At 58.8% G+C, this 24905-nt stretch overlaps 1 protein-coding gene across 21 annotated transcripts in view; it reads left to right on the top strand.

Annotated features, from left to right (window-relative positions):
- NCOR2 (nuclear receptor corepressor 2) overlaps positions 1-24905 on the top strand; it is a 221881-nt gene that overhangs the window by 185176 nt on the left and 11800 nt on the right. For 14 of the 21 annotated variants that reach the window (XM_068654328.1, XM_068654327.1, XM_068654325.1 and 11 more), the window contains 18 exons: positions 1659-1779; positions 2626-2869; positions 6706-6861; positions 7366-7505; positions 7583-7688; positions 8342-8446; positions 9327-9430; positions 11765-11915; positions 16205-16357; positions 16745-16831; positions 17276-17553; positions 18270-18633; positions 21129-21356; positions 21512-21757; positions 21878-22027; positions 22456-22596; positions 22705-22867; positions 23541-24088. In XM_068654328.1, coding sequence (XP_068510429.1) covers positions 1659-1779; positions 2626-2869; positions 6706-6861; positions 7366-7505; positions 7583-7688; positions 8342-8446; positions 9327-9430; positions 11765-11915; positions 16205-16357; positions 16745-16831; positions 17276-17553; positions 18270-18633; positions 21129-21356; positions 21512-21757; positions 21878-22027; positions 22456-22596; positions 22705-22867; positions 23541-24088 — 3485 coding nt within the window. The remainder of the gene's footprint in view (positions 1-1658; positions 1780-2625; positions 2870-6705; positions 6862-7365; positions 7506-7582; positions 7689-8341; positions 8447-9326; positions 9431-11764; positions 11916-16204; positions 16358-16744; positions 16832-17275; positions 17554-18269; positions 18634-21128; positions 21357-21511; positions 21758-21877; positions 22028-22455; positions 22597-22704; positions 22868-23540; positions 24089-24905) is intronic. The other 7 variants (XM_068654331.1, XM_068654343.1, XM_068654342.1 and 4 more) reach the window with 1 other exon arrangement.

The raw sequence follows: 24905 nt of genomic DNA, 5'->3' as shown, positions 1-24905 counted from the left end.
TCTCCGGTTTGGGAGCCCCAGCTGTGCTATCACCCCACCTGTGCTATCCCATGGGCGGACATCACCGCGATGGTCCGGAGAGCAGCTCGGGTGAGCTGCCCCTCACCTGGCTCCCCCAGAGCATCCCAGTTCCCCCAGGGTATCCCAGTTCCCACCCCTGGGGCAGATCCCGAGGTGGGTCCCATTCCTGCACCGATGCAGCCCCAGCGCAGCGCTGTATTTATTCCCCGCACATGGCCCGGCCACGCTTGTTTATTCATCCAAGGGTGAGCATGGAATGACCTTGAAATTTATAGGCTGAAGAGAGCAGTGAAATAACAGCTAAAATAAACAAATCACGCTGTAAAAACTTAGAAACGATGAACTGGCTTCAACAAATGGGAGCTGGGAGGGAGAGAAAGTGAAGATGTCCTGGAGCGGCGTGGCCCTGGGGTCTCAGCACAGGCACATCTCGACCCGAGGGCTTTGCCTCTCTCCTTTCCCATCCCATTTTGGGGGGAAGGCACCGTGGTGCTGGTAACACCCCGGGAAAATGAGGCATCAGCTGGACCCTACAGCTGGGAGCTGTGCAGTGGGGTAGGAGGCAGAGATCCCAGTGGTGCCCAAAATCCCCTTCACCCTCCTGGCTGCATTTGTGCCCTTGCAGGAGGGATGTGATGCTCGGTGGCAGTGAAAACCCTGTCCCAGGAGGAGAGGCAGAGGTTTTGAGGCACGGGGGCTCGGCACAGCCATCCTCTGAGCATCCACCCCACAGCTCAGCCACGGGGAAGAGCAAGCAGAGAGGGCACGGGGTTGTGCAGCCACAAGGCTGAGCACCAAATCCCATCCGAATCCAGCCTCTTGCCTTTCAGGTGATCCAGGCAGCCCAGCTGCGTGTGCGTGGTTGCTTTCCCAGGCTTTAGAGCCTTGATAGAAGACAGACAGTCCTTGAAAAGGAACGTGAGGCTGATCTCGAGTGCTGGGTGATGCTTGAGTGAGCTGGGGAGGGTGGCGTGGCGCCCAAACGCAATCTGCACAGGTCGCCCTGCTCCGTGACTCCGGGCTCCGCTTCTCCCTCGGGCTTATTCTGGACAACAGCAGCAGGTTTGCTAGAAATAATTAGCATAGCAGCCAAAGCAAAGAGGAACTGAGAGCCTCTCGAGGCAGACAGAATCGTCTCAGAGCACGGAGTCCCACGGGACTTGTTGTCTCTGGAAAGCAGGACGTGGATCCCGGGCCTGGTTATCCCACGGCAAAGCTGCCAGCGCTCTGCAGCTCGCTTGGTGCTGCTGCTCTGCGTCTGAGAGTGGGTCCCCAGGGCCCTTGGAAGACTAAAAGGAGCTGAGGCACCAGCAGCCCACCGAGGTGGGGGTGGCAGGCACCTCCCCGGGGCTGCAGGCACCCCGTGCTCCGGGCAGTGCATGGGGGTTCCCTGCTGAGCAGCCCCTCTCCAAGCCTCAGGGTGACCCCTGCAATCTGTGACATGTTTGTAGCCACCTGAACAGCTCTGGGTCCAGGCAGAGGATTGCAGAGCTAGGAGCACAAGTGCACAGTGTGCTCAGGAGCCTGGGGTCTCCCCAGCTCAGCAGCACGAAGCAGGGGGGTGTGGGACGTGGGGGAGCGATCAGACGTGGAGCTCGTGCGTGGCATTGCCCCCGTAACCCCTGTTTTGTGCTCAGGTTGCTGTCCCCCCGGCCCAGCCTGCTCAACACCGCCAGCGAGGCCAGGCTGAACTCCTCGCCGCAGAAGCCGCTGGACCTGAAGCAGCTGAAGCAGCGCGCTGCTGCCATCCCTCCCATCGTAAGTGCCCGAAAAAAAGGGTTGGGGCTGGGGATGCAGCACGTGCCTTGCACATACACTTCTACTAGGACATGTCCCCCTGCCTGGCATGCAGGTGGCTGAGCCCCGTGCAGGCAAGGTGCCTTCTGTGCGCAGCGTGCTCCCCGCTGCTGGAGAGCCTGCCAGCGATGTTTGGATGTCCCTCGAGCTCTTCTATCAGAGAGTAGTGGGAGGTCTGGACAGAAAAAGCTCCTCGCTGCCACATGACTGCAGCCTCCCTTTGCTTTAAAAAGCAACTGTGCACCCTCCCAGCCCTGTGCTTCTCCTGGTCTCGTGCTTAAAGTCACCACGTAAAACATGCTTCTGCTCTTCCTCATCCAGAAGCTCTCCTTGGCCTCCCCTTTTCAGCACAAGGCTACTGGAGAGCCACAAAAAGCTGATCGTTCCTGGCTGGGGCCGTGACAAAAAGCACCCTCTTATCTCCAGGGTCAGCGCCAGAGGAGGAGCATTTGTGGGCTGGGGAGAGAAAATCCCTGCTTGTGTGTGCTGGGTTTCAATACTCGGGAAAGGCCCGTTCCTGGGGCTCTTTCAGTTTCCCTTCTTACAGCAAAAGATGTGGCTGCAGTCATGTAGCTGCTTGCAAAAGCTACGGGCACTTAACTGCAGAGTAGAGGCTCTAAACAAGGGAGGGCTGAGGCTCTCCGCTGGTGTCACCAGAACAGAGCTGGAGCTCTTTGCTGGGGGATTTTTAACCTCCCATGGCTGGTGAGCCTTGGAGCTCCGTTTGGGATGTGGGGCTCTGTAACACCTCGCTGCCTCCGCGGCTGTGAGGGGCGAGTTTCACCACCTCTTACTGTTTCGTTGCAGATTTCCGAAGGTTTCTCAGAGGGGATATTGCAGAGTGGAAGCGTGAAGCCTCAGGTGCCTCCCCACGCCCTGGCCCTCTACCAGCAGCAGATCACTAAAGCCCACGAGTCCTCCCGCGAGGACGTGCCCCCGAGCAAGCTGTCGCAGGCCCAGCAGCAGCAGCAGCAGGCGGACAAGGAGCAGCAGCAGCCGAGCAGCAGCCCGAGGGGAAAGAGCCGGAGCCCCGCTGTCGGGGACAAGGAAGGTAGGGCGGTGATGGTGTGCGTCGAGCCGTGCCACAACGTGCCCCGTGTGCAGCTGCACGCAGCCAGCAGCTTGCCTCCTCTTAGGTGGACGTTTGCTTCAGCCCTTGAAAGCTCTTTAATAGCGTCTCGAAGCGGGACCGGAGAGGCATGGCTAATTTCCCATGTTCATTAGACAGTACATCATGTCTCATTGAGCCTCCAGCAAACACCGAGCTAGTGTCGAGTGCCGAGGAGGTGAAGATTGCCTTTATTAGCGTCTCTGCCATTCACTTGAGAGCAAAGGGGCCTGGAGGCGTGCCAGGGCTTTGGGTACAATGGCTCTTTTCTACCTTGCTGGCTTTTTATAAAGAATGCTTTTAATGCTCAGCAGGGACCATTATTTCATTTAAAATCAATGCTAATACTGTGACTTGGAGTCCAAAGGTTCCTGTAAAGATTCCCAGTGCTTTCTCCCCGGAATAGCTCTGATGTGGTTTGGCTGCCTAATGAGCAATCCCGAGTTTCCCACCATAGAGCAGCTCAAGTGTTATTAGCTGGAGCACCTGGGGATCAAGGTTAAGGAGAGTCGGGAAGTCCTGATGAGACTATCCTCTAAATGTGTTTTTAATCTCGGTGACAGTCTGTTCCAGTTCAGCGTCGCCGTCCCTGCCCCTCGTAGCCCGCTGGGTGTCGATGAGACACTGCCACCAGCAGTGCCATCAGAGGAGCCGGGAGGCTGGGTTTTGCGGGGGCGATGCCCCCCAGTAGTGGGTCCTGCACTGGGATGGGGGGGATGAGGCCGCGTGGATGAGGCAGATTGGTGCTGGTTGTGGTCATTGCTGGAAAATCGGTGCCCTCATTCAGCCCCCAGAGCAGCCACGTCCCTTTTTGGACAGGAGGATGTGCTTGCAGGAGGAGCTGGTTGCTGACTCTTGGCCAAATCTTCGTTTTCCTTAAACAATAAAGAGCAGCGTGTGTGGATCAGCCCTCCAGAACGTTTTGCATGTAAGCCGGGAAGGTGACTGCTCACCTTGAGGAAGGGAGTTTCCCCTGAGTCACGGTGCTGCCACCCATGAGGTCCCATCCCAGCTGATCCCGCACCGGTGCTTGCTGCCTGGGCACATCAGCTCCCTTCCAGCCCTTCCCCACCAGTGGTGGGTGATGGGGTAATGGGGTTTGATCTCCTCCTGCACCGTAACCCTGTGCAGATCTGTCTTGCACGGCTCAGCTTCGTGGTGAGCCGCGTGGCACGGCCAGTGCTGGAGCCTGGAGCTCAGCACCACCGCACCCCAGTAGTCGGGACGGAGCACTTCCTTCTCTGGGCCACCTCCGCAGTGCTCCAGATCTCTGTTAATGAAGCTAATTACCCTGCGAGGTGCACAGCACCTGGCCCGTGTCACACAGAGGCATGGAGCAGGCTGCCCAGGCTATGACGAGGATTAGGAGCAGAGCAAACATCTCGGGGGATCTCCAAGCCCCGCTAACCGTGCCCGTGTGCCGGTACCGCTGGGAGCCTGGGTTGCACTTGGGCCCTCGGGAGTCTTCGTTCCATGGTGTGAATGCATCTGTGGTGTGAAAACCAGCAGGCTTGTGCTGAGAGGCACCCCGAGGGGAGAAACCAAGTCCCCAAAGCCCCGTTTGAATGCAGCAAAGAACTCGGCTGGTGGCTCAGCGCTGTGTCTGCGGCCAGATACCCAGAGACAGGCAGGGAAATCTGTGTACCAGGGGGGGTTCCCCTTCCCTCCCCGGCTCTCCAAGGCCTCCCATGGGGCAGCAAGTGCCCACACCCCACACGTTGTGCTGCCACACCGCGTCTACACGGCCCTCGTTAAACGGGGAGAGTCCAGCCCAGCCGGCAAACCTCAAACAGAGCAGCCCAGAGCCTCCTCGTAGCCAGGGTCCAGCTTCCCCGCAGCAGCTCCGCCGCCTCCTCCGCGGCTCGCTGAGGCCCAGCTCGATAAGAGAGCTCCAACTCCTGCAGCCGCTCGGGGGATCGACGTCCTTCGCACCGTTCTGGATCCGCTTCAAAGCAGTCTTGCACACATCCTGGCCAAGGCGTTGGCTGCCTCGCGGCTCCTGGCTGGGTCCGTATCGCCTTGGAGGGCGGCCAGAGCGCGGGGACGAGCCGCGGAGCGCGGGGCCGGGTAGGGGCAGGCAGACGGATCCCTGATCCCTTCCCCCGGTGCCCAGCCGCCGTCGGGCATATCTGGGGTTATCGCACGGCGGTTTGGTGTGTGTTGATTTAGCCGTGTTTCAGTTGGCCTTCGGAGGAGACGGGGAGCCAAGAGCATTAATTTGGATGACGGATCGTATAAACTCTGACTCCTTCGCTCCGATTCCAGGGGCTTGATAAACGGTAATAGGAACTCTCTCTTCCCCGCGTAAGTGCTATTTTATCAAAAGCTGGCTGAGTTATAGCCGCCCTCTAATGCGGGGGCAATTAAGAACTGGCCACATTTCACAGGCTCCAGAGGCACGGAGGGGAGGGAGAGGCACCCGCGGGGCGGGGAGGAGGACGTGGCTCTCCGGGAGCCATCCAGGGGGCGAGGAGCCTTGGCTGGTGGTGCCTTGGCTCCGGAGAGCAGCTCCAGCTGGGCCATCCCAGCGCCTTTCAACCCTGCACACCGTGGGCTGGATCAGCCCCATGGGAGCTGAACGGGGCTGAGCTGAAAGGGAGAAAATGCAGGGATGCCACGGCCCCTCCGTCAGTGGGGAGGATGCTCCTGGATCCCTTGTGCCAGGAGGATGCTCCCTGGGATCTGGCATGGGATCTTCACGGGGAGGGAAGATGCTGCAGGCGAGGTCTGACCCCGCCAGGCTGCAGCTGTGTGTGTGCCCAGACACCTCTGCGTGCTGATAATGGATTTCTTGTCTCACCGAAGAGGACAAGAATAATCTCCCAGCTTCTGAGTACACTGAGCATTAATAATGATAATGCAGTAAAGCCTCATTAAATTGGGCCTCTGATAATCTACTTGCCCTATTATTAGGCTTAGCAGGATTCAGGCATCTATTTTTATCAAAAATTGATGGTTAAAGGCTGGGTTCATTTGTGACTGCTATTGTTTACTGCCCAGTTTCTAATTTCTGGTCAATGCAGGTGGGTCTGACAAAGAAGGGCAGTGCAAAATTAAGTGTTTATCGATTAAAAGCAAATCCTACCAAACCTGCCTCTAATCCATTCAAAAACGGCTGTCTCATCTGCCTGCTTAGCGAAGCGTTCCTGCGTGAGGATGCGCTCGGGATGGAGCCGATAAAGCTCCCCTCCCCAGCACCCCGCGGGGCACTCGGGTCAAGAAGAGAGCTGCTCTTTAAACCCCCCCCAGCACGGCTCTTCAGCCAGCAGGCACTTCTTGGCCTCGAATCAGCCTTTTTATAGCCAGGGCAAACCCAGCCTGGCATCCAGCAAAACCTGAGCCAGTTCATTTCCGAAAGCTCCCCTGCCTGCAGCCCAGCTGCCTTGCAGAGGACGCATCCAGTCGTCACGCCGAGCCCGTCTTGAACTTCATTTGCCTTTGACGGTCTCACAAAGCACGCTTGTCCCAGGTGCTGGGAGAACAGCTGGTCACTTCAGGCTCTGAGCATCGTCCCCTTGCCATCCGACAAGCTGATGCCTTTATTTCTGGCCCATCAGCAGACCAAAGGGGTTGTCACAAGCGGGGCAGAACCCGCTGGATGTCCCTGCGTGCCGGGGGACGCGGGGTGCTGGCAGCATCCAGCCCCCCAGCCGAGGAGCCTGGAGGAAGGTTGTTTCGCCTCCGCGTGGCTTGGGCTGCTCGCTGAGCCTTCCCTTCTCGTGTCTGCCTGTCCGTGGGGTGCCGCTGAGCGAGCTGTTTGTCTTCCTTTTGCCTTGCAGAAAAGTCGGTGCACTTCTCATCCATCGCAGAGGCCCAGAAGCTGAGCGCGGAGCCGACGGCCGCCTCGTGCTGGCCCCCTGTCCTGTCCTACTCCCGGGATGTGATCAAAACCTCTCCCCAGGCGGAGCCCCACTTGTTCCAGTATAACTCCCCAGGCAAGTGCAATCCACCATCTGCACGGCGCGTCCCCTCTGTGCCCTGACCTGCGGCCGAGGACAGAGGCTGCGGCTGCAGCCAGCATCACGGGTTGTTCCCTTAAATCAGTGCAGTTATTTTCTTTTTGGGTGGGAGAGAGGGCTCAGCAGAAAGCCGCCAGCCCCTTGCTTTGCTCCAGCACGGAGCAGCCTCCCTCGCAGCTGGTGGGGCCAGCTGAGAGCAGCCAGGTGGGTGTCCCAGCCCTGACCGGGGCAGGATGAGGGACGTGGTTCGTCACAGACCACCACGAGTGTTCCCTGCACCGCCCTTGGTGCAGTCAGGAGGGTTTTAGCCCTCACTCTGCTGTCCCTCTCTGGCTGGAGGGCACACGATTTGGATGCAGAACCAAAAGGGAAGAGGCGATAACTCAAACTAGTCCAGTCCTCTCCAAAGCGATTGTCTGCTTGGATCCTAGAGCCACGTTGCTGTCCCTCAGTTCCCTAATGCTTGTGTTTTCCGTGCAGGACACCCCATCCCGCTAAACCTGCATGAGAGCTCTCGCTCAGGGCTGCAGCGGCTAGCGAGCATCTCCAACCCTCCTCCCCTCATCTCCTCCACCAAGCACCCGCCTGTGCTGGAGAGACCCGTGGGCTCCATCTCCCAGGTACGTCGGGGGGCGAGCGGCAGGGACGGCCGGTGGGGGCCCCCAGCTGCTCCCTGACCCCTCCTCTCGCACCGCAGGGCATGCCCATCCAGCTCCACACACCCTACAGCTCCGAGCATGCCAAGGTCCCCGTCGGCTCCATCACCATGGGCCTGCCCCTGACGATGGATCCCAAGAAACTGGGTAAGAAATGGGGAGGTGAGGGAGTACAGAGGGTGCAGATGTGATCCGAGGATGACAGCAGTTGTCTTTGGGGAAAGCAGAGACAGGGAGCTAAATATATGCAGTGTAGGAAAGGGACAACTCAGGCAGGGACACTTCCCAGCCTATAAATACCCTCTGGCTAATAATGGGATGGAAGGAAGGAAACATATTGCCACTCCCCAGGCTGGTGGGATAAAGAGCAAATGGCCTGAAGTGAACACGGAAAGTGTTCAGCCTGCAGATTTGAAAAAAAATCTTAATAGCATAAGGAGCTGGGCAAAGGACTGGGTCTGGATGGGGAATGTGGGTGCCAGCCCTGCACTGTGACCCCACAAAGAGGGATGGGATCAGTGCGTGCTCCTGGGCAGCACCTGCCAGCCCCTGCCGCTTGCAGCGGTGCTGGAGGAGGCTCTTTGCCAGCCGTGGGTTTTGCAGGGAGGCTTCCAAGTCCTCCTCCTGGGCTCCCCACCAAAGACCTGGCTGTTGGTCCAGCCAGTCCCCACTCCTGCCTCTGCCAGGCACAGGAGCTGGTGCCAGGCGGGGCTGAGATGTGATCCTGGTGGCCCAGGACACGGGAGGTGCCAGCTGGAGGCTGTCGGAGGCCACGCTGATCTGTGCTTCGTGTTTTCCAGTGCCTTTTCCTGGAGTAAAGCAGGAACAACTTTCTCCTAGAAGCCAGGCCAGCCAGCCGGAAAGTCTGGTGATGCAGCCGGCCCAGGAGGGCTCCATCCTGCGGGGTGAGCGTGCGGCCGTGCCCCAGCGTGGGAGGGCAGGGGGTATGCGTGCTGCCCTGGGAAGGTCTGGGTGGATTTTGGGGTTTCTGCCCAGCCAGGGGGGTCTCTTTGCCCCTTTTCTCCAGCTGTTCAGATTGCCAGGGCGGTGGCAGATAGGTCTGTGCAGCATCTCCAATGGGACACCAAGACATTTCTAGCCACAGCCCTGCATCAGGGCTTGGGCTTTGATCCTGGCAGGGGTTTTGTGTGCACCCCACAATCTGTTGCTCAGGACAGCAGAGCAAGACCAGTTAAATGCCATCGACTGGTTTTCAGTGTTGGGGCTGCAGCTGGGCAGGGACCACATTTCATTTAAATCTAGTGTTCCCGTTTTTCCTTAGAGAATGAGTATCGATGTGTTGTTTTTAAGTGATTTAGGTAATTCTGCTTTGTGAAATCCCCGAGCTTACTGCAGGCAGAGGCAGGGTGTGCAGTGGATCGGCTCCAGGCAGATAACACACAGCAGAGCTCACACCACCCGGAGCTCCATCTCTCTGGAGATGTGCTCCGACCACATCAGCAGAGGCTGCGGCAGGCTGTGCTTTCTCTCAGCCCCATAAATCTGCCTGGCCCCTCCACAAAGGCAGCAGGGAGGTGATAGCTTCAGAAGAATCGTTTGCACCTCCCAGCCCCAGGGCTGGGTCCCTTGGGGGCCAGGGTGGGAAGAATTGTGCAAAGCTCTGGATTTAAGGCTGACATCTCCTGGTGGGCTTCCTCTCGGGTCCCTCAGCTCGCCAGAGGTTGGGTCGAATCCTGCTGGCTTAGCCATCACCATTCTTGGCCCCGCAGGCGTTGTGCTGAGCAGCAAATGCAGCCTCCAACCCGCTGCCTTTGTGTCCTGCAGGTACTTCCCTCGGCTCTGCCTCGGGAGGGAGCATCACCAAGGGGACACCCACATCCAGGCCCCCTCCGGAGTCGCCCATCACGTACCGAGGCTCCATCACGCACGTAAGTCCCTTGTCTCCGTCGGGCTTTGCTTTTCCCGGGTGCTGGTCACTGCAGCTTGGGGTGCCGGTGTTTGTGGGTGTGCTGAGCACGTGGCACGGGGCTGAGCCACCTGCAGCAGCACAGAGCCCTCGCAAACAGCCTCAGCTCGGCTTGGCACAAGCCCCGTCCCATCAGCCGAGCCTGCAGGAGAGCAGAGCCCGGCGAGCAGCGATGCAAAGCGTCGCAGCGTCTGAGCTCCCCCTTTGCTTTCAGTAGCTGTCAGGAGCACGGGCGAAAGCAGCATTAAATGGCTCTGGGAAAATAATCCTGGCAGGGCAAGCAAGCAGCGAGGAGGAGGAGAGGGGTGGAAGGCCCTGTCTGGGCAGAGGAGAGGAGGAGGCTGCGAGGGGCACGTCAGGTAATGAGGTCTGCCAGTGCTGAGCGCGCTGCGCTGGGGGTCCTGCCCAAAGGCTCTGTGGAGCAGGAAGCTGCTTTGGCCTTAATCTCCACCATCCATCTTCAGAAGAGCAGCTGGCAAGCGGGCGATAGTTTTTTGCCGTGTGAGTTATTGCTCATCTGGTAACGGAGCAGAGAGCATAAAGAAAAAAAATCACCTGTTTCCCTCGGGGATTTTATCTGGCCGTCATTCAGGTATTCAAAGCCACTCGTGCTGAGATTTTTGCCTGCTTCGTTCAAAGAGGGTGACCGTGTTCCCTTTGGCCCTGGGGACCTGAACCTAAATCCTGGCTCAGAGCAAAAGCTTCTCCTGCCAGGTGCCCTGCATCCAGCAGCTGCCAGGAGTGGATGCTTGACAACTGCAAATAACCCCGTGGAGCAAACGCATCCCCTCGTGCGCCCCTGCAGCAGCTGTGGGAAGCCACGGGTGGGCACGAAGGGTCCTGAGCCCCACGTGCCAGAATTCGGAAATAAGAGCAGCTTGTACGATGCTGTACATCCAGCTCTTTAATCCGTCTGGATTCCCTTGGCTGGGGAATTAAGGTCCCGAGGCCAGAGCAGGCTGCCCCTTGCTCCTGGCGTTCCCATCCCTCCTGCTGCCTGGCACCGGCTGGCCTGGCAGCCTGCGTCCCTGCGCTCCCGCAGCAGCTCCCGGTGCCGTGGCTGATATTTGATCTCGGATTAGTCAGCCAGTGTGCAGGAGGCAGATCTTGAATATATGCTCTGTGCTCTGAAGCCATCTGTCATCACTTGCTTTCAAATCCCCTCTGAGCACGTCCGCGGAAGGAAGACGACTTTACCTGGGGCTGGGAGAGCCGGCACCAGGCGCACCGGGAGCACCAGCAGTCAGGGCCCTGATCCCACACCTGGGCACATCCCAACAGCTGTAGGGGGGATTTTTGGGGCTGGTGGCCCTCAGACAGCTTGGTACAGAGCAGAGGCATCTCCAGGGTGGGGTGGGAAAAAGAGTCTGATGAATCCCAAACACCAGCACGGGAGGGTTTTGCTCCCCAGGGCTCCTTGTGGGCATCAGCCCTGGGAGTCGGTGGGGTTAGGGTGAGCAGGGGGGTGTCAGCCAGGAGCAGGGCTCTGACAGCACCGCCCTGCATCCCCTACAATGGGCAGGTGGGGGACATCATCCCCCAGTGTCTGTTCCCACTCAGCACCGAGCAGGCTGTGATGGCAGAGCAACGTTAATCAGCAGCGACATCCTCAAGGACAGCCAGCTCCGAGGATTTCAAAGGGGAGTCGGGGAGGGCAGGTGCTTGTGAACCACGTTCCTGTGTGCCCCTGGGGAAACAGAGATTTCTGCTCATGCGAGTTTGTGTGAGGAGCCTATTTTTGTTGGAGAGCCCAACGGCAGGCATCGCTCCCCCACCTGCCCTGCCTCGGTGGGATGTCTCACAGCTCGCAGTGCTGGGTCTGGAGAGCAAAACCCAGTGCTTGCCAGCCCTGCCCCACACCTGTGGGATGGCAACAAGCCGGGTAGCTTGCTCCAAAACACACAGCAAAGAACAGAGCTGCTGCTTTAGAGGCCCAGGGTCGTGGCTGCCCTAAGGTGAGGACCACGGCACCGACACCAGCACCCAGCCAGAGCCAGGCTGGCCCCGGCACCTCGCCCCTTTCAGCCTGGTGCCTGCCGGCCCCGCGCTGCCCTCACCCCCACCTCTTCCCAGCAGCCTTCCCCGGCTCACGTACCTTCTTACCGCTCGCCGTTATTGTCCTCATCAATAATTAAGCTGCAGGTTTCTCGCTGCTGGCTGTGTCAGGAAGCGGAGGCCGGGCGCGCTCTCCTCCGCTCGGCTCCCCCGGCGGAACAGAGTGTTCCTGTGTGCGAGCGCGCCTGCTTGCTTAATTGCTTGTGACACTGTTAAATATGGATCTTGGTGGCTTTCCAAGGGCACCCCGGCAGAAGTGCTGTACAAAGGAACCATTACCAGGATAATCGGAGAAGACAGCCCCAGCAGAGCGGAGAAAGTGAGGGAGGATGCCCTGCCCAAAGGACATGTCATATACGAGGGGAAGAAGGGCCACGTGCTGTCCTACGACGGTAAGTCGGAACCCGCTGCCTCTCGGGCAGGTGCCGCGGTGCTCGGGTGTCGGGAGATATTTGAGGCAAGGCTTGACCATGTGCGATGGGATGACCTCGCAGGTTCACTTCCAGCGTGGGGTCTCTCCCGTCCCACCTCTCCCCCCCTGCAGCTGGGTTTCCCTTTGTCCCGTGCCATCGTCTCACCTCGGAGGCGGTGCTGCTGGCACACAGGGACGTGGTGCGGGATGCCCGTGGGACATGCCACACCGTGAGAGGGTCCCCAAGGTCTTGGGCCAAGGTGGAGCCCAAAGAACCTACAAGATGGAGGCAAGTCAGATAGTTTGCCATAAATATTTATCATGATACCAGGCTTTCTATTCATGGGCATCATGCAGCTTTCCAGGCGTGGAAACTGCAACCTCTGGGGCACTGCAGCACCGTGCCTCAGTTTCCCCACGGCACAGGGGAGCTTGTGGCTCCCCGATCATCGTGGGCCTGGTGTGGGGCACTTGGTGTGTCCTTCCTGCATGGCCTGGGTGGCACACAGCCCCGACCTGCGCAGGGCTGAGGAAGAAGCAGCAGTGTGGATGTGAGCACGTTCAGCTGGCTGCGATGGAAGCGACCTCGCTCACGGAGCTGTCTGCGTGCAGGGTCGTGGCTGGGACTCCTGTGCCTCTGGCTGCTGGCATCTTGTCCCGTGTCTCAGGAAGGACGGCGCTGGTGCAGTGTGGCACGGATTGACCTGCATTAAAAATCGGGAATGAGTCAGCCCCTGGCTCCTCCAGCTCCAGCACGGGACGGAGTCTGGGTGCCTTATTTGTCACCAGGACCACGTTACGCTATCCTGTGAGCTCTCTAAAGCACCCGTAGCCATTGGATGGGGCAAGGCCGTTTCCTCACCCAGCAAGGAGCCTGTCTGGGTGATGCATTTGCCTGTTCCCAGCTACCCAGAGGTGCAGAGCCATGAAGGACCAGCCCGGAGACACTTGTTAACCAACGTTACCCCCAGGCAGCCGGAGAGCAGTGCAGCAGCAGGACTGCCAAAGCAAACGTGGGCAGGTGGCTGCAAGGAGCCTGAGGACCAGGATGCTCTCAGGAGGCTCTGGGAAGACCCGAAAGCTGTGCTGCAGCCTGCACCCCTGCTGTACGGGAACGCTGCCTCGGTACATGCCCAAGCTGCCTCGCTGCGTTAGCGGCATCAGCACGCAGCCACCAGCTGTTCCTCCCGCCTCTGCGCCTGCTCAGCAGATAGCAGCGCTGGCCATAAAAGCCTGACTGCAAGCCCCGGTGGCTTCCATTAGAGATAAGCAGATGTTCATCTCCAGTGAAGCTGGAAACGACTCCTCCGTGCTCGCCTCTCGCTCTGCGCCGGGCCAGGCACGGCAGGGCTGCAGCTGCCCCTGGCACGGTGCCTGGCTCCTCCTCGCCCGGGGCTGGCATCGGGAAGAGCCGAGCTATGGGCACCGCAACCCCGCAGCCCCTTGTCCTCTGGGGCCTCTCATCCCTGTGGGCTCGGTGTAAAAACAGCCAGATGCTGGAGCCCTGGCACGCCGACAGCCATCCAGCAGGGATGTGTCACTTCTCCTCTGAGTCAAACTCACGGAGACGAGCAAGATGCTGGTGGCACTCGCCTGTCTCAGCAGGTATCGCTCCCATCGGCTGCTGTGCTCGCACGCCTGCAGGCTGCATCCCCCCGGGGGCAGAGGGTGTCCAGGAGCAGCCCTGCACAGCCAGGAGCTGGTTTCACCCCTGGTGAAACAGCATTTGGTGACACAAATTTGGGTCATGCCATGGGGAAGGCTCGTGAGGTGCCACCTCCCTGCAGGTGGCTGCGGGGACCTGTGGGGACAGGGCTCTGCCTCCTGCTCCCCACGTGGCTGCCGCCTCGTCCCGCACCCGCCCGTGTTTGCTGTCAACTCTCGCCCAGATAAGAAGTGTCACCGCAGGAGACTTGTGTCTGCGCGCCCTTTGGGACACTTGGCAGGACTCGTCCCAGCGAGGACGCGGGAAGTGTTTCGGGACTTGTTTGTGCAACGAGCTATTTTAATCTCCTCTGCCCGGGTTTGGAGTCGAACGAGGCTGGGCACAAACGTGGTGCCACCAGGGCGGGGATGGGGGAGGCTGCCTGGCAGCGGGGGCTGCCCCGGCCCCTGGGTCCCGAGCCATGCACCGAGAGGGGATCCCACACGGGGCAGAGCTGGGACCCAAAGTTGGTCCCATTGCATGCACTGCCCTGTGCCTCCCATGGCCAGGATGGCCAGAATAGGAGGTTGCAGCCCTCTTGGGGACATGTGTGGGTCTGCAGAGCCACAGGCAGGTGATCCTTTAGGTGCTGGGAGCATCAACGAGACCTTTGAGGCTGGGTTGAGGACATCACACCCTCCCAGTTTCTGCTTTGGACTTGGCTGCTGCAAAAGGGGAGCTGAGCTCCCCAACACCCAACCATCGCCTCTCATCCTACCCCTTGTGGGGGACACGGAGGAGGAATTAATTCCTTCCCCTCCACGGCAGCCTTTTCCATGCTCGATAGCATTTATCACATCCTGAGTAATCCCGTCTGCTCCCGCAGCCCAGCCAGCCCCGCTGCCTCTCCTTCCCCCCTGCAGCCTGGCAAGGCTTCAGAGCCTGAAGCCGAAGAGTTAAAAGGGGGGAAAAAAAAAAAAAAAAAGGAAAATGAAATTGTTGGTGATTATGAATTTTGGCAAGCAGAAAAAAAAATTGCAAATTCTTTAGTGTCATGAGGGTGCTTAAAATAAAAGAGCTGTAATGAGACGAGATCCTGTAGCATGTGCGAGCTGAATTGTGCTAGATTGGTTATTCTCATTCCGCATATGATTGCTGAGGGCTTCTGCAAGGCAAGGGACGTGTTTTTGGAGTGATTTGCTTTCTGTTTAGTCTCTCTCCTCCCTTGTGCCCTCCCCCTGCTCCCCCGCAGCACAAAGGGTGCCCGGGGCCGTGTTCCCTTCCGCACAGGGACTTCTGCAACAGATGTGCCTTGATGACAGGGTGTGGGAGCGTCGCCCCTCGTCTGCCGCAAGGTGCTTGGCTCCTTTCTGAGCGTCACCCCCGGATTTTTCCCCTTGAATGACATTGAAGTGAAGGCTCAGAGCCCAATCCACCTCTCGCTTCCCTGCACGCAGCCCCAAACCCTTTCTGGATCGAGTGGATGCTGATGGCAGAAAGCACCCGTGGGTGTGAAGTTGTGATAATCCCGTTTTATTAATGACTGGCTTTTCAAAGGGCAACTTTTATTCCCAATTGTCCGCGATGGAATTAACGTTTTTAACTTCTCCTCCGTTTTCCTAATTGTATAACCACATTCTCTGCCCATGGAGAGGAGGATCGGGGCACCAGCAATCCTTGGCAGGCGCGGCCAGGCCAGAGATAATGGGCAGAGGCGTTCCTCTCCCCGAGCCAACATCCTCTCGCTCAGTGCTGGTTACATAAACACGAGGCATTCAGCTGGATCGCAACCGGCCTGTGAGATTCACAGCTCGCTGCACCCGATGGAGGAAATTGGGCTCAGCGGATGGGTTCGGTGGGGCGGGCGCGGAGGCAAGGCAGCGGCTTTCCAGGTCACCGGCGGCTGCGCTGGCAAACCCAGCACTCGGGCATGGCGTGATGCTGCCCGCCGCAGGGAGACGAGGGCTCAAGCTCCACTTTGTAGAAAAATCTGGTCCGAGTTTGGATGAGGACGTGGTCTGTGGCCTGCAGTCACGCCAGTGCTTGCTCCATCGCTCCGGCTCGGACCCGTGGGACTTCTCGCCGTCTCTCGTGTGCGCTCACTGCTGCTTCAAAGGATTTCTCTGCTTTGCCTCTCCCCTCTTGCCTGTTTTTCTCACCCAGGGAGTGTCTCAGCAAATATTAAGACTGGACAAGATCCCAAACAGTAGGTGTCTAATAAAAATCAAAACAACAACAAAAAAAAAAAACCCTCCCCAGCACTGCAGGGCTGAGTTCAGTGGAACTGCAGCTGCTGACACCAGGGCTGTGCCGGCTCCGAGCTGTCCCGCTGCCTACGTCTGGCCCACGCAGGGCGGGAGGGAGCGGGACACGACAGGGCGGCTGCTCCTACCCAGGCAGGAGGCACAGATCTGGAATCTGAGCAGGCAGGGAGGGGAGAAGACATCAGCTGAATTTCTTGGAAGCCAACCTCATGCGACGTTTCTTGCGGTGCCGAGCGGTGGCTGGTGCTCAGATGGGATCTGACCTTTTGGTAGCACAGACAGACAGTAGTAAACACCCTCCTGCATCAAGTGCCAGCTTTCTGTGCTCCTCATGTTGCTTCTTGGTGTTCTTTTCCCCAGGTGGGGTGGCTGCTTCTCAGTGTCCCAAAGAAGACAGCAGGAGCTCAGGAGCTTCGCATGAGACCACGGGAACCAAGCGGACCTACGACATGATGGAGGGGAGGATCAGCCGGGGCTTGTCAGCCCGCGATCCGCTGTCTGCCAGCATTGAAGGTGGGTCTGGGGGAACCTTTTTACCCATGCTGTGTCAGCAGTGACCTGCAGAGACCCCATCTGGTGTCCTGTCTACACGATGTGCCTTCCCACACCTGTGTTTTGGCAGTGGTTAGCTGGGATCCCATGGCACGTCCCAGCAGGACAGCGTGTGACAGGCATGGTAGGACTAGGGACACAGGCTGGCCTCTGCCTTTGGCTTCTGCCCTGGTAAACCAGTTCCAGGACTACAAAAAAGGAAGCACGTTTAAAAAAGAGAAATCAAGTCATTTAGAAACTGTTGGTATTTTTTTTCTCCCCGGAGCCCTGGTAACACCGTCCCTGTGCGTTCTTTTTTAAATGAACTTCTGTGTCACAACCCAGCTTTCCCCCTTGGATCTCTCCTAGGTCTCATGGGTCGAGCGATCCCTCCAGACCGACACAGTCCCCATAACCTAAAGGAGCAGCACCACATCCGCGGCTCAATTACACAAGGTAATGCCTGCAGGCAGGACAAGGCCATGGCCAGAAGTAACACGGGGAAGGGTCTCACACGCGTGGCCCCTTGTCCTTATCGTCAGGTTAGAGCAGGAGGAGGAACACAAGACGGACACGTTGGGGTCCAGCTGCAGGTCTGCTCTGTGCTCAGACAAGCTGTTAGTGTTGCTCAGCTTCCACCACCCTAAGCTCTCACCGAGTCAAGGGTAAAAATCCCAGTGACTCGCATGAGGGCAGGCTGAAAGTAGTGCAAAACGGGTCCAGAAACTGATGGGAACGGGAGGGGGTCCTGTTGGGTTAACGATGTAGTTGCATGTGTGCTCAGCCCTTGAGTTACCTGCATTATCTGGAGGCCCCTGGTGCTGAGCATCCCTACGGGGACTGGGAGCCCAGTGCGTGGCTGGGGACTCACCCTCTGCTTTGTCTGCCCGGGGGCTGCAGGAATACCTCGGTCCTACGTGGAGGCGCATGAGGACTACCTCAGAAGAGAAGCCAAACAGCTCAAGAGGGAAAACACTCCGCCACGGGACTTATCTGATAGCTACAAGGTCAGGTCTCACGAGGGCCTTACTCCCCTGAAAATGAAGCCAGCCCACGAAGGGCTGGTGGCCACGGTGAAAGAAGCGGGAAGGTCAATCCATGAGATTCCCCGGGAGGAGCTGAGGCGGACCCCAGACATCTCCCTGACGAGGCCTCTGAAGGAAGGCTCCATCACACAGGTATGGGCTCGCTCCTACCCAGCCTGCTGCCCTTGCAGGATCTGCTCCCAACAGGAGAGAAGAGAGGGCTTTGGGGTGGCAAACTGCTCAGTATTTAGGCTTGCTTGGGTATGGGTTCCCCTTTTCCATCCTCAAGCAGATAAATACAAAACCTCCGTGCTCCCTGACATGTGAGGAAGGCAGTGCTCTGTCCATGCACACTGGAGTAGCCTCATTTGGCTCACGTTCAAGGCCAGAGGCGACTCGGTGCCCTCGGCAGCTGTGACTGGGTGTGCATAGCCTTGGTCTCCTCGCTTTATGGGCAAGAGTCAACCCAGCGAGGCCAGCGTTTCGGATGAAGCATTGCATGCTGTCTCCTGTCGGGCTGCAAATATTTGGAGGGTTCCCATGGCACCTCGCAGGCCTACCTCATTTCGCAGCGTGTGTAGGAGCGAGGCGTGATGGGCACAGCCAGCCCTCGGCAGTGACTCATCTTCGTCTTGTTGTAGCACAACACGACATGCAGAGCGGGCACCCCACCCTGCCCGTTTCGGTGCTGTTCTCTCCGCTGTGCTGATGGCTGCTGCCATTTCACCACGTAAACTGGTGTCACTGGTGTCCCGACCCACCGAACTGGGAAGCACAAGCCCCGTTGAAGCTCGGTGGGGTGCAGTCGCTGCGTCCCCCTTCTGCTCTGTGCCCCTTTGACATCTCACCTGCCTTGTGTCTGCCCGCAGGGTACCCCGCTGAAGTACGACAGCGGCTCTTCTTCGTCGAGTACCAAAAAGCACGACGTGCGGTCCATCATCGGCAGTCCCGGGAGGACTTTTCACTCTGTCCACTCTCTGGACGTCATACAAGACACGAGGAACCTGGAGAGAGCTTACGAAGAGAGCCTGAAAAACAGGCCGAGCCCAGTGACAAACTCGGGCGGATCGATCGCCAGGGGGGCCCCCGTGATTGTGCCTGAGCCGGGAAAACCCCACCAAAGCGCCCTCGCCTACGAGGACCACCAGGCAGGGCACAGCACGGCGTTCAGCAGCCACTTGCACAGAGGGTCTCCGGTCTCCACGAGGGAATCCACGCCACGGCAGCATGAAGGTACTTGGCAGCCTTTTACTGGATGCAGAGGTTTGCAGCAAGGTGCACGGGAAGTGGCTGCTGACCCCACCTGTTCCCTGCAGGTGCCCGTCCAACCTGCTCTCCTGTTCTCCCCAGCTGGGGCTGACTCACGGGAGCTGGGGCATGCCTGCGCTGGGGTAGCTGAAAGGAGACTTTGGTGAAGCTGATGCTGTGTAGAAAGTGTCTTCCCTGTCCCGGAGTTGTCCCTGAGCAGCCTTGTTTCTAAAGGAAAACACTTTGTTATTTCTAAAGGAAATAACAGTGCTCGGTGCGCTGGGCAGGGGGATTTTCACCCTTTCACCGATCTGGTGTTTGTTTGCCTACCTTGTGTGTTTATCCATCACCTTGGCACCCAAGCACCTCACTGCCAGGTACACATAATCCTCCAGAGCTGGTAGATCCGGGCAGTTTGGCTGGCAGCTGGGGTCTGCTGCCTCCCCAGCCTGTTCGGGGGGGGTCTCCCTGCTCCCCTTGGTTCCAGTCATCTCCGGGGCTCCCAGGGGCCAAACACATGCTCAGGTCTGGTGATCTGGTGGGATCCACTCGGATCTAGAGCCCAGGAAGTCCTCTGGCGTTATGGCACCTCCGTGGGCAGTGCAGACCCCAGTCCCTAGGACACTTTGTCATCTCTCCTGTTAGCTACGGGGAGCTGCAGCAGCCCGGGGCACCGCTCTCCTCCAGCTCTGCGGCAGCGTTCTCGGGAGGTTCGCATCTCCCACCTGCAAACCCTTGTCCTACACCAAGAGTCTTATGATTTGGGGGCGTGTGGCACAAGGCACTGCAGGCTGCCGAAAACCAGGGCCAGGACACGGCTCCCCCAAGAGGACCGTGAGATGGGGCTGCAGAGGGCAGAGCTCTCCAAAAACCCACCGGCATGACTCGTGGCCGGCTGGGCACACCGGGAAGTCTCCGTGGTCAGCAAATCCCATTGCTGCAGCCTTTTCTAGCTGTTTTTCTAGCTAGGTCAGTGCTGCTGGGGAAGCCTTCAGCTGCTTTGCAGCGCTCTGAGATTTGCACATATGGTGAGGATGGCGCGGGGGAGGCAGCACCCAGGCTGTGGGGAGGGATCCCAAGGGAAAAATCAGCGTTCCTGTAAAGCGCCAGCACCAAAGTAGGTTTCTGCCCGTCTGGAGATCACGGGGTTTGGGGACGCAGGAGATCTGCAGGAGTGGGGCCATACAAGGAGGAGTCATAAATCGGAGCTGGAGTGCAACTTCCCACGCCAGCTAGATTTTCCTCCTGCCCTTGCAGGAGGTTTGATTTATTTGTGGCCACACCAAGACACTGAGGTTTGTGAGAGGGGCAGGCGTGGCGGTGTGCCCAGCCTGTGCTGTAGCTGTGGTTATTTCCAAGTCCCCACCAGCGGGGCTGGATCCAGCACACGGAGGCGGGCAGGGACGGCTTGCTGCTCTCCGAGCCAGGGCTTGGACAAACATCACAGTCCAGGTCCCTGCCCCTCTGCAGGGACGGGGCTTTTGTGCATGTGTTTGGCTGATGGGGAGGGTCAGGCTGGCTCCGTCTCTTTCTGAATGGCTCTGGGCTCGTTTCTGTGCAATTTGGTGCAAGAGGAGTGTGTTCACGCTGCTTTGGGGTGGCTCTGTCAGCTGCTGTCCCCAGCCTGTTAGGAACACCATGAAATGGTGCCCTTTGTCCCAGGTGGGGCGAGAAGTGCCACCAATGCCCAGTGCAGGTTGGAAGAGCCGAGGGAAGGCCCTGACATTGATCCAACCTCCCTCCGGGTGTTGGGAAAGAGCTGACAGCTCCAGAGGGCAGCTGGTGCCTGAACCCTCTGAACCACGTTTCATCACCATGGCCGGGAGTTTCTGGGGTCCCCGGCTCTGCCCGGCAGCCCTAACCTCTTCCTTGCTGGTGTGCCAAGGAGCACAGCAGCCAGGCTCCATCACGGGGTGCTGGTGCAGGGCAGGATGAGCCTGCAGGATGCACGGTGTGCATGGGATGGATGAATAGGAAAGTGCTGGTGTCCTCCTCGTGCAAATGCTGCACGGACAGCCGTGCCCAGGGGACACACACAGCCCTGCCAGTAGCACAGGGCTGCCCCGGGTCTTGCATGACCCCATTCCTGGTGCTGTTGTAGCAAAGATGGGTTAGCCCAGCGTGTTGCACCTTGTACCCGTGCCCTGTCCCGCTCCTCTGCTCGTGGGAGGTGGAAGGTGAGAGCAGGATGTCAAAGGGAGAGGTCCGGATGGGCTCTGTTTGGCATAGGCAGTGGAGGGTGGGAACCCCTTTCCATTTCTCATGGGGCACGCATGGGAGGGTTTAGGACGGGCTTCTCCTCCTGGCTGTGACTGGGGCTCGGTGTAATGCAGCGTGGCAATGCAGCAAGGAGGGAAGGGTCCCTTGAGTTCAGGAGCCGTGGGCGTCCCTTGAGGAAACGCTTGGCAGGGGGTACCCCGCGGGGACGTGGCTTGGCCGTGGTGCTCAGGCTCTGACTCATTTCCTTCTGCTCGCTGCAGGGAGCATCACTGCTGGGAAGCCGGTGTCCCAGGACCGAAAGATCACCCCCACGTCAAGAGAGCTCACCAACTCCAAGTCTCCACACGCCCCCGTGCCCGACCACCACCACCCCATCTCCCCGTATGAGCACTTGCTCCGTGGCGTGAGTGGGGTCGACCTGTACCGAGGACACATCCCGCTGGCTTTCGATCCCGCCGCCATCCCAAGGGGAATCCAACTGGAAGCAGGTACCTTCAGCAGGGGGCACGGTTGCTTTGGGATCTTTTTTTCCTCGTCGTGCTCCAAAACCTGAGGTTGCACCAGGCCAAAGCACGGCCTGCTGCCTCCCAAAAACCCATGAGTGGGGAAAACCACTTCATTTCTCCCTCCTCTTTTCTCCCAGCTGCTGCTTACTACCTGCCGAGGCACCTGGCCCCCAGCCCCACGTACCCCCACCTCTACCCCCCGTACCTCATCCGGGGGTACCCGGACACGGCCGCCATGGAGAACCGCCAGACCATCATCAACGACTACATCACGTCCCAGCAGATGCACCACAACGCCGCGGCCACGGCCATGGCGCAGCGGGCGGACATGCTGCGTGGCTTGTCGCCCCGAGAGCCCTCGCTCGCCCTCAACTATGCAGCAGGTCCTTGTGAATCCATCCTGGGGGCTGGGAGGGGGTTCCCACCTTTTGGGAGCTGTGGCTGGGGTCAAGCAGCAGCAGCTCAGTGTCACCCTGACGGCCCTCTCACTGCTCTCTTCCCAGGAATCATCGACCTGTCCCAAGTGCCGCACCTGCCTGTCCTCGTGCCCCCCACCCCCGGCACCTCCGCCACCTCCATGGACCGCATCACCTACATCCCCGGCCCCCCCCAGACCTTCAGCAGCCGACACAGCAGCTCCCCGCTCTCCCCAGGTAATGCTGCAGCTTGCTTTTCCCATTGGGTAGGACTCCCTTAAACAATTCGGGGCCATGAGCTCGGTGTGCTGGGGCAGAGCCCAAATCCATTCCCGCTCGGGGACCAGCGCTCCGGCTCCCTCTCACCAGCTCCTCTGATTCTACTTGTTGTGAGCTTCGTTGCTTTTCCTCCTTTTCCCCCGAAGTGGCAGCTGGCAAACAGCTTTGTGGAAGGTCACATCCTGGAGACGGCGCCAGGACAGCTATTGCGTGATCTGCCCGGGCTTTGTCGTGCTGGTCACCCCGGGCTGTCCTGCTCCAGGTGACCTTGGATGGAGCCGTTCGTTATCTGCTCTGCAGACACAGCGATGTGAAGGGCAGGCTGTGTTCCCCGTGGGGAATCGTGCTGTCTGCAGCCCTTTCACTGCCTTTCGGTTGGGTTTCAGGAGGCCCCACGCACTTGACCAAACAGTCAGGATCGTCGGTGTCTGAGCGGGAACGGGATCGGGAGCGTGAACGTGAGAGGGAGCGTGAAAAATCCATCCTGGTATCCACCACAGTGGAGCATGCACCCATCTGGAGACCCGGTAGGCTGGGGAGGAGCCCGGCTCCACATCCTGGGGCCCTTGCTGGGTGTGGGTAGGGTTGGGACTCCGAAACAAGGGGCTGAAACCCTTGCTTGTATTTGCTCCCAGGTACAGAGCAGTCCAGCAGCCGTTCCTCCTCGCACTCTCACAGCCACCAGCACTCTCCCGTCTCGCCCCGCACCCATGAGACCATCCAGCAGCGCCCCAGCGTGCTCCACAACACCAACATGAAGATCATCTCCTCGGAGACCCCCACCCCTTCCGTCCTGCGGTACGTCCCCACGCCACGCTCCCTGCCCTTGCCCGGACTCCTTCCAAGGGCAGATGTAGTGGCTAATTAATGAGCACCACGCGGGCACCTCGGAGATGCAGCAAGGGTTGTTTGGGCCTTGTGGTTTAGTGGAGCACGTGTTAGTCTCAGATCATAGGTTGGACTAGGTGATCTTGGAGGTCTCTTCCAACCTCAGTGATTCTGTGATTCTGTGATTCAGTCTCAGCAGGAGCAGGACTGGGGCTAACGGGGAAGTTGTGATGGGGAGAGATGGGTTTTGGTATGCAGAGTCTTTGCTTCACGTGGTGGCTTTTACTGCTACCAGGAAAGAAAGCAGGATGCGTCCAAGCACAGGTATCACTGCTCTTGCTGAAAGCTTCCTGGTTGTGGCTTTATGAATGTGTATGGGCTTGTCCCGTGGGTTTTCTTCCTTGTGGTCAACCATCCAGACCACAGCAAATACCCCATGGCCCATTATTGTGGGTGGCAGAGGTTTCATCCGAGCCTTCCTCACCTGCTCCAGCACGGGCCAACTCTGTGCTCAGAGCAGCTTCGAGTACCTCAGCCAGACAGGGCTAACACCCGGGCTAAACACTTGCGCTCTGCCAGCTGCTTAGCAGCACTCCCCTCTCACCACATGCTCATCTTTGCTTCGTCCTCTGTCGCCTTCCAGCTCCTCATCCACCACTACCACGTCGCCGATCCGCTCCGCGGGCTTCCCCTCGGCCTCCGCCCTGCGCTCCTCCATCGGCGCGGTGGACGGCTACGCAGCCATGATGGACCCGGCCGTCCTGCAGAAAGAGGCCTCGAGGGCGCGGGAAGGCAAGGCCGAGCGATCCCAGCCTGACAACAACGTGTTCACCTCAAAGCTGCCCAGCGGGGCCGCCCTTGAACAGTCGCCTTCGCCTATTAAAGCCATGGAGTCGAGGCCTTTACCCGCCTCCGGGCCCGGTTCGTCTCATCACTATAGCAGAGGACAGGGGAAAAGCCAGCAGCACCATCACCCTCTGGACCAGCAGCACGCAGCCTCAGGCCCCGAGCAGCACAGTAGAGAAAAGAGTCAAAGTAAACCCTTTTCAATGCAGGAACAGGAGCTCCGAGCACTCGGTAAGACCACCACGACAGCGGCCAACTTCATAGATGTGATTATCATGCGCCAAATTTCTTGCGATAAGGGGCAGCGAGAAAGAGGCTCGCTAAGTAACGACTCCACTAGCGATGGTAAGAAATTGGAGGGGAGGGGCGAGACAGCTGTGGCCTGAGACTGATTTGATTTCGTTATTTCGTATTTTGAGTTGCACGTTTTGGCTATTGGCTTTGTCAGCTCCCTGAGTGTGCTTGTCCCGCTCCCTCCCAGTTGTTACGTTATTCCAGTCTTTATTTGTGTGTGTCTCAGGGATCTTCCCTTCTCCCACACTCTCTTAGTTTTTTTTCCATTGCCAAGCCCTGTTTTGCAAATGTTGTTCAGTTCCTGGTACTGCTTTTTACAGACAATAGCAATTTGCTAATTCCGATTTCCCCATAATTAGCAATTCCCAGGCAGTCTGTACGAAACAGTTGTGGGTAATAAATCAAAGGGGCTAAGATGAGAACTGGGTGTGTGTGAGCGTGACAGGGCTGCTGGCCACCCGACACGTACGGCCCCGCTCGTGGCTGTGCCACCCCCTGCAGCATCCTCGTGGGCTCAGGGGCTGCAGCAGGGGCGGCACGAGAGGGAAAGGTGCAGAGAGCTGCCATTTCGGGGGTCGTTCCCCCAGCAGATTGCAGGACCCACTGGCTGCGATCCCACGTAGGACACAAAAGCAACAGGAGGAGTTTCTCCAGTGGCAATGAGATGGACTCAAGGTGTCATCTATTTGTCATGGGGCAAACCTTCCCCCAGAGCAGCCATCTGGGCTCCCAGCAGCAGGCAGCACACGGGGGCAGGGGGTGGACTCTTCTTCACATTGCAGCATCCACCAGGGCCTGTTGGCCACCAGAAGGCTTCATGAGGGTCATGGGGGTGAGGGTGGCTCCCCCCAGCACGTGCCCATGCCGG

This window comes from Anas acuta, chromosome 17 (assembly GCF_963932015.1).
Source record: "Anas acuta chromosome 17, bAnaAcu1.1, whole genome shotgun sequence".
NCBI lineage: Eukaryota > Metazoa > Chordata > Aves > Anseriformes > Anatidae > Anas > Anas acuta.
Note: the sequence above shows the minus strand (reverse complement) of the source record. Positions and strands in the feature narration are given on the sequence as shown.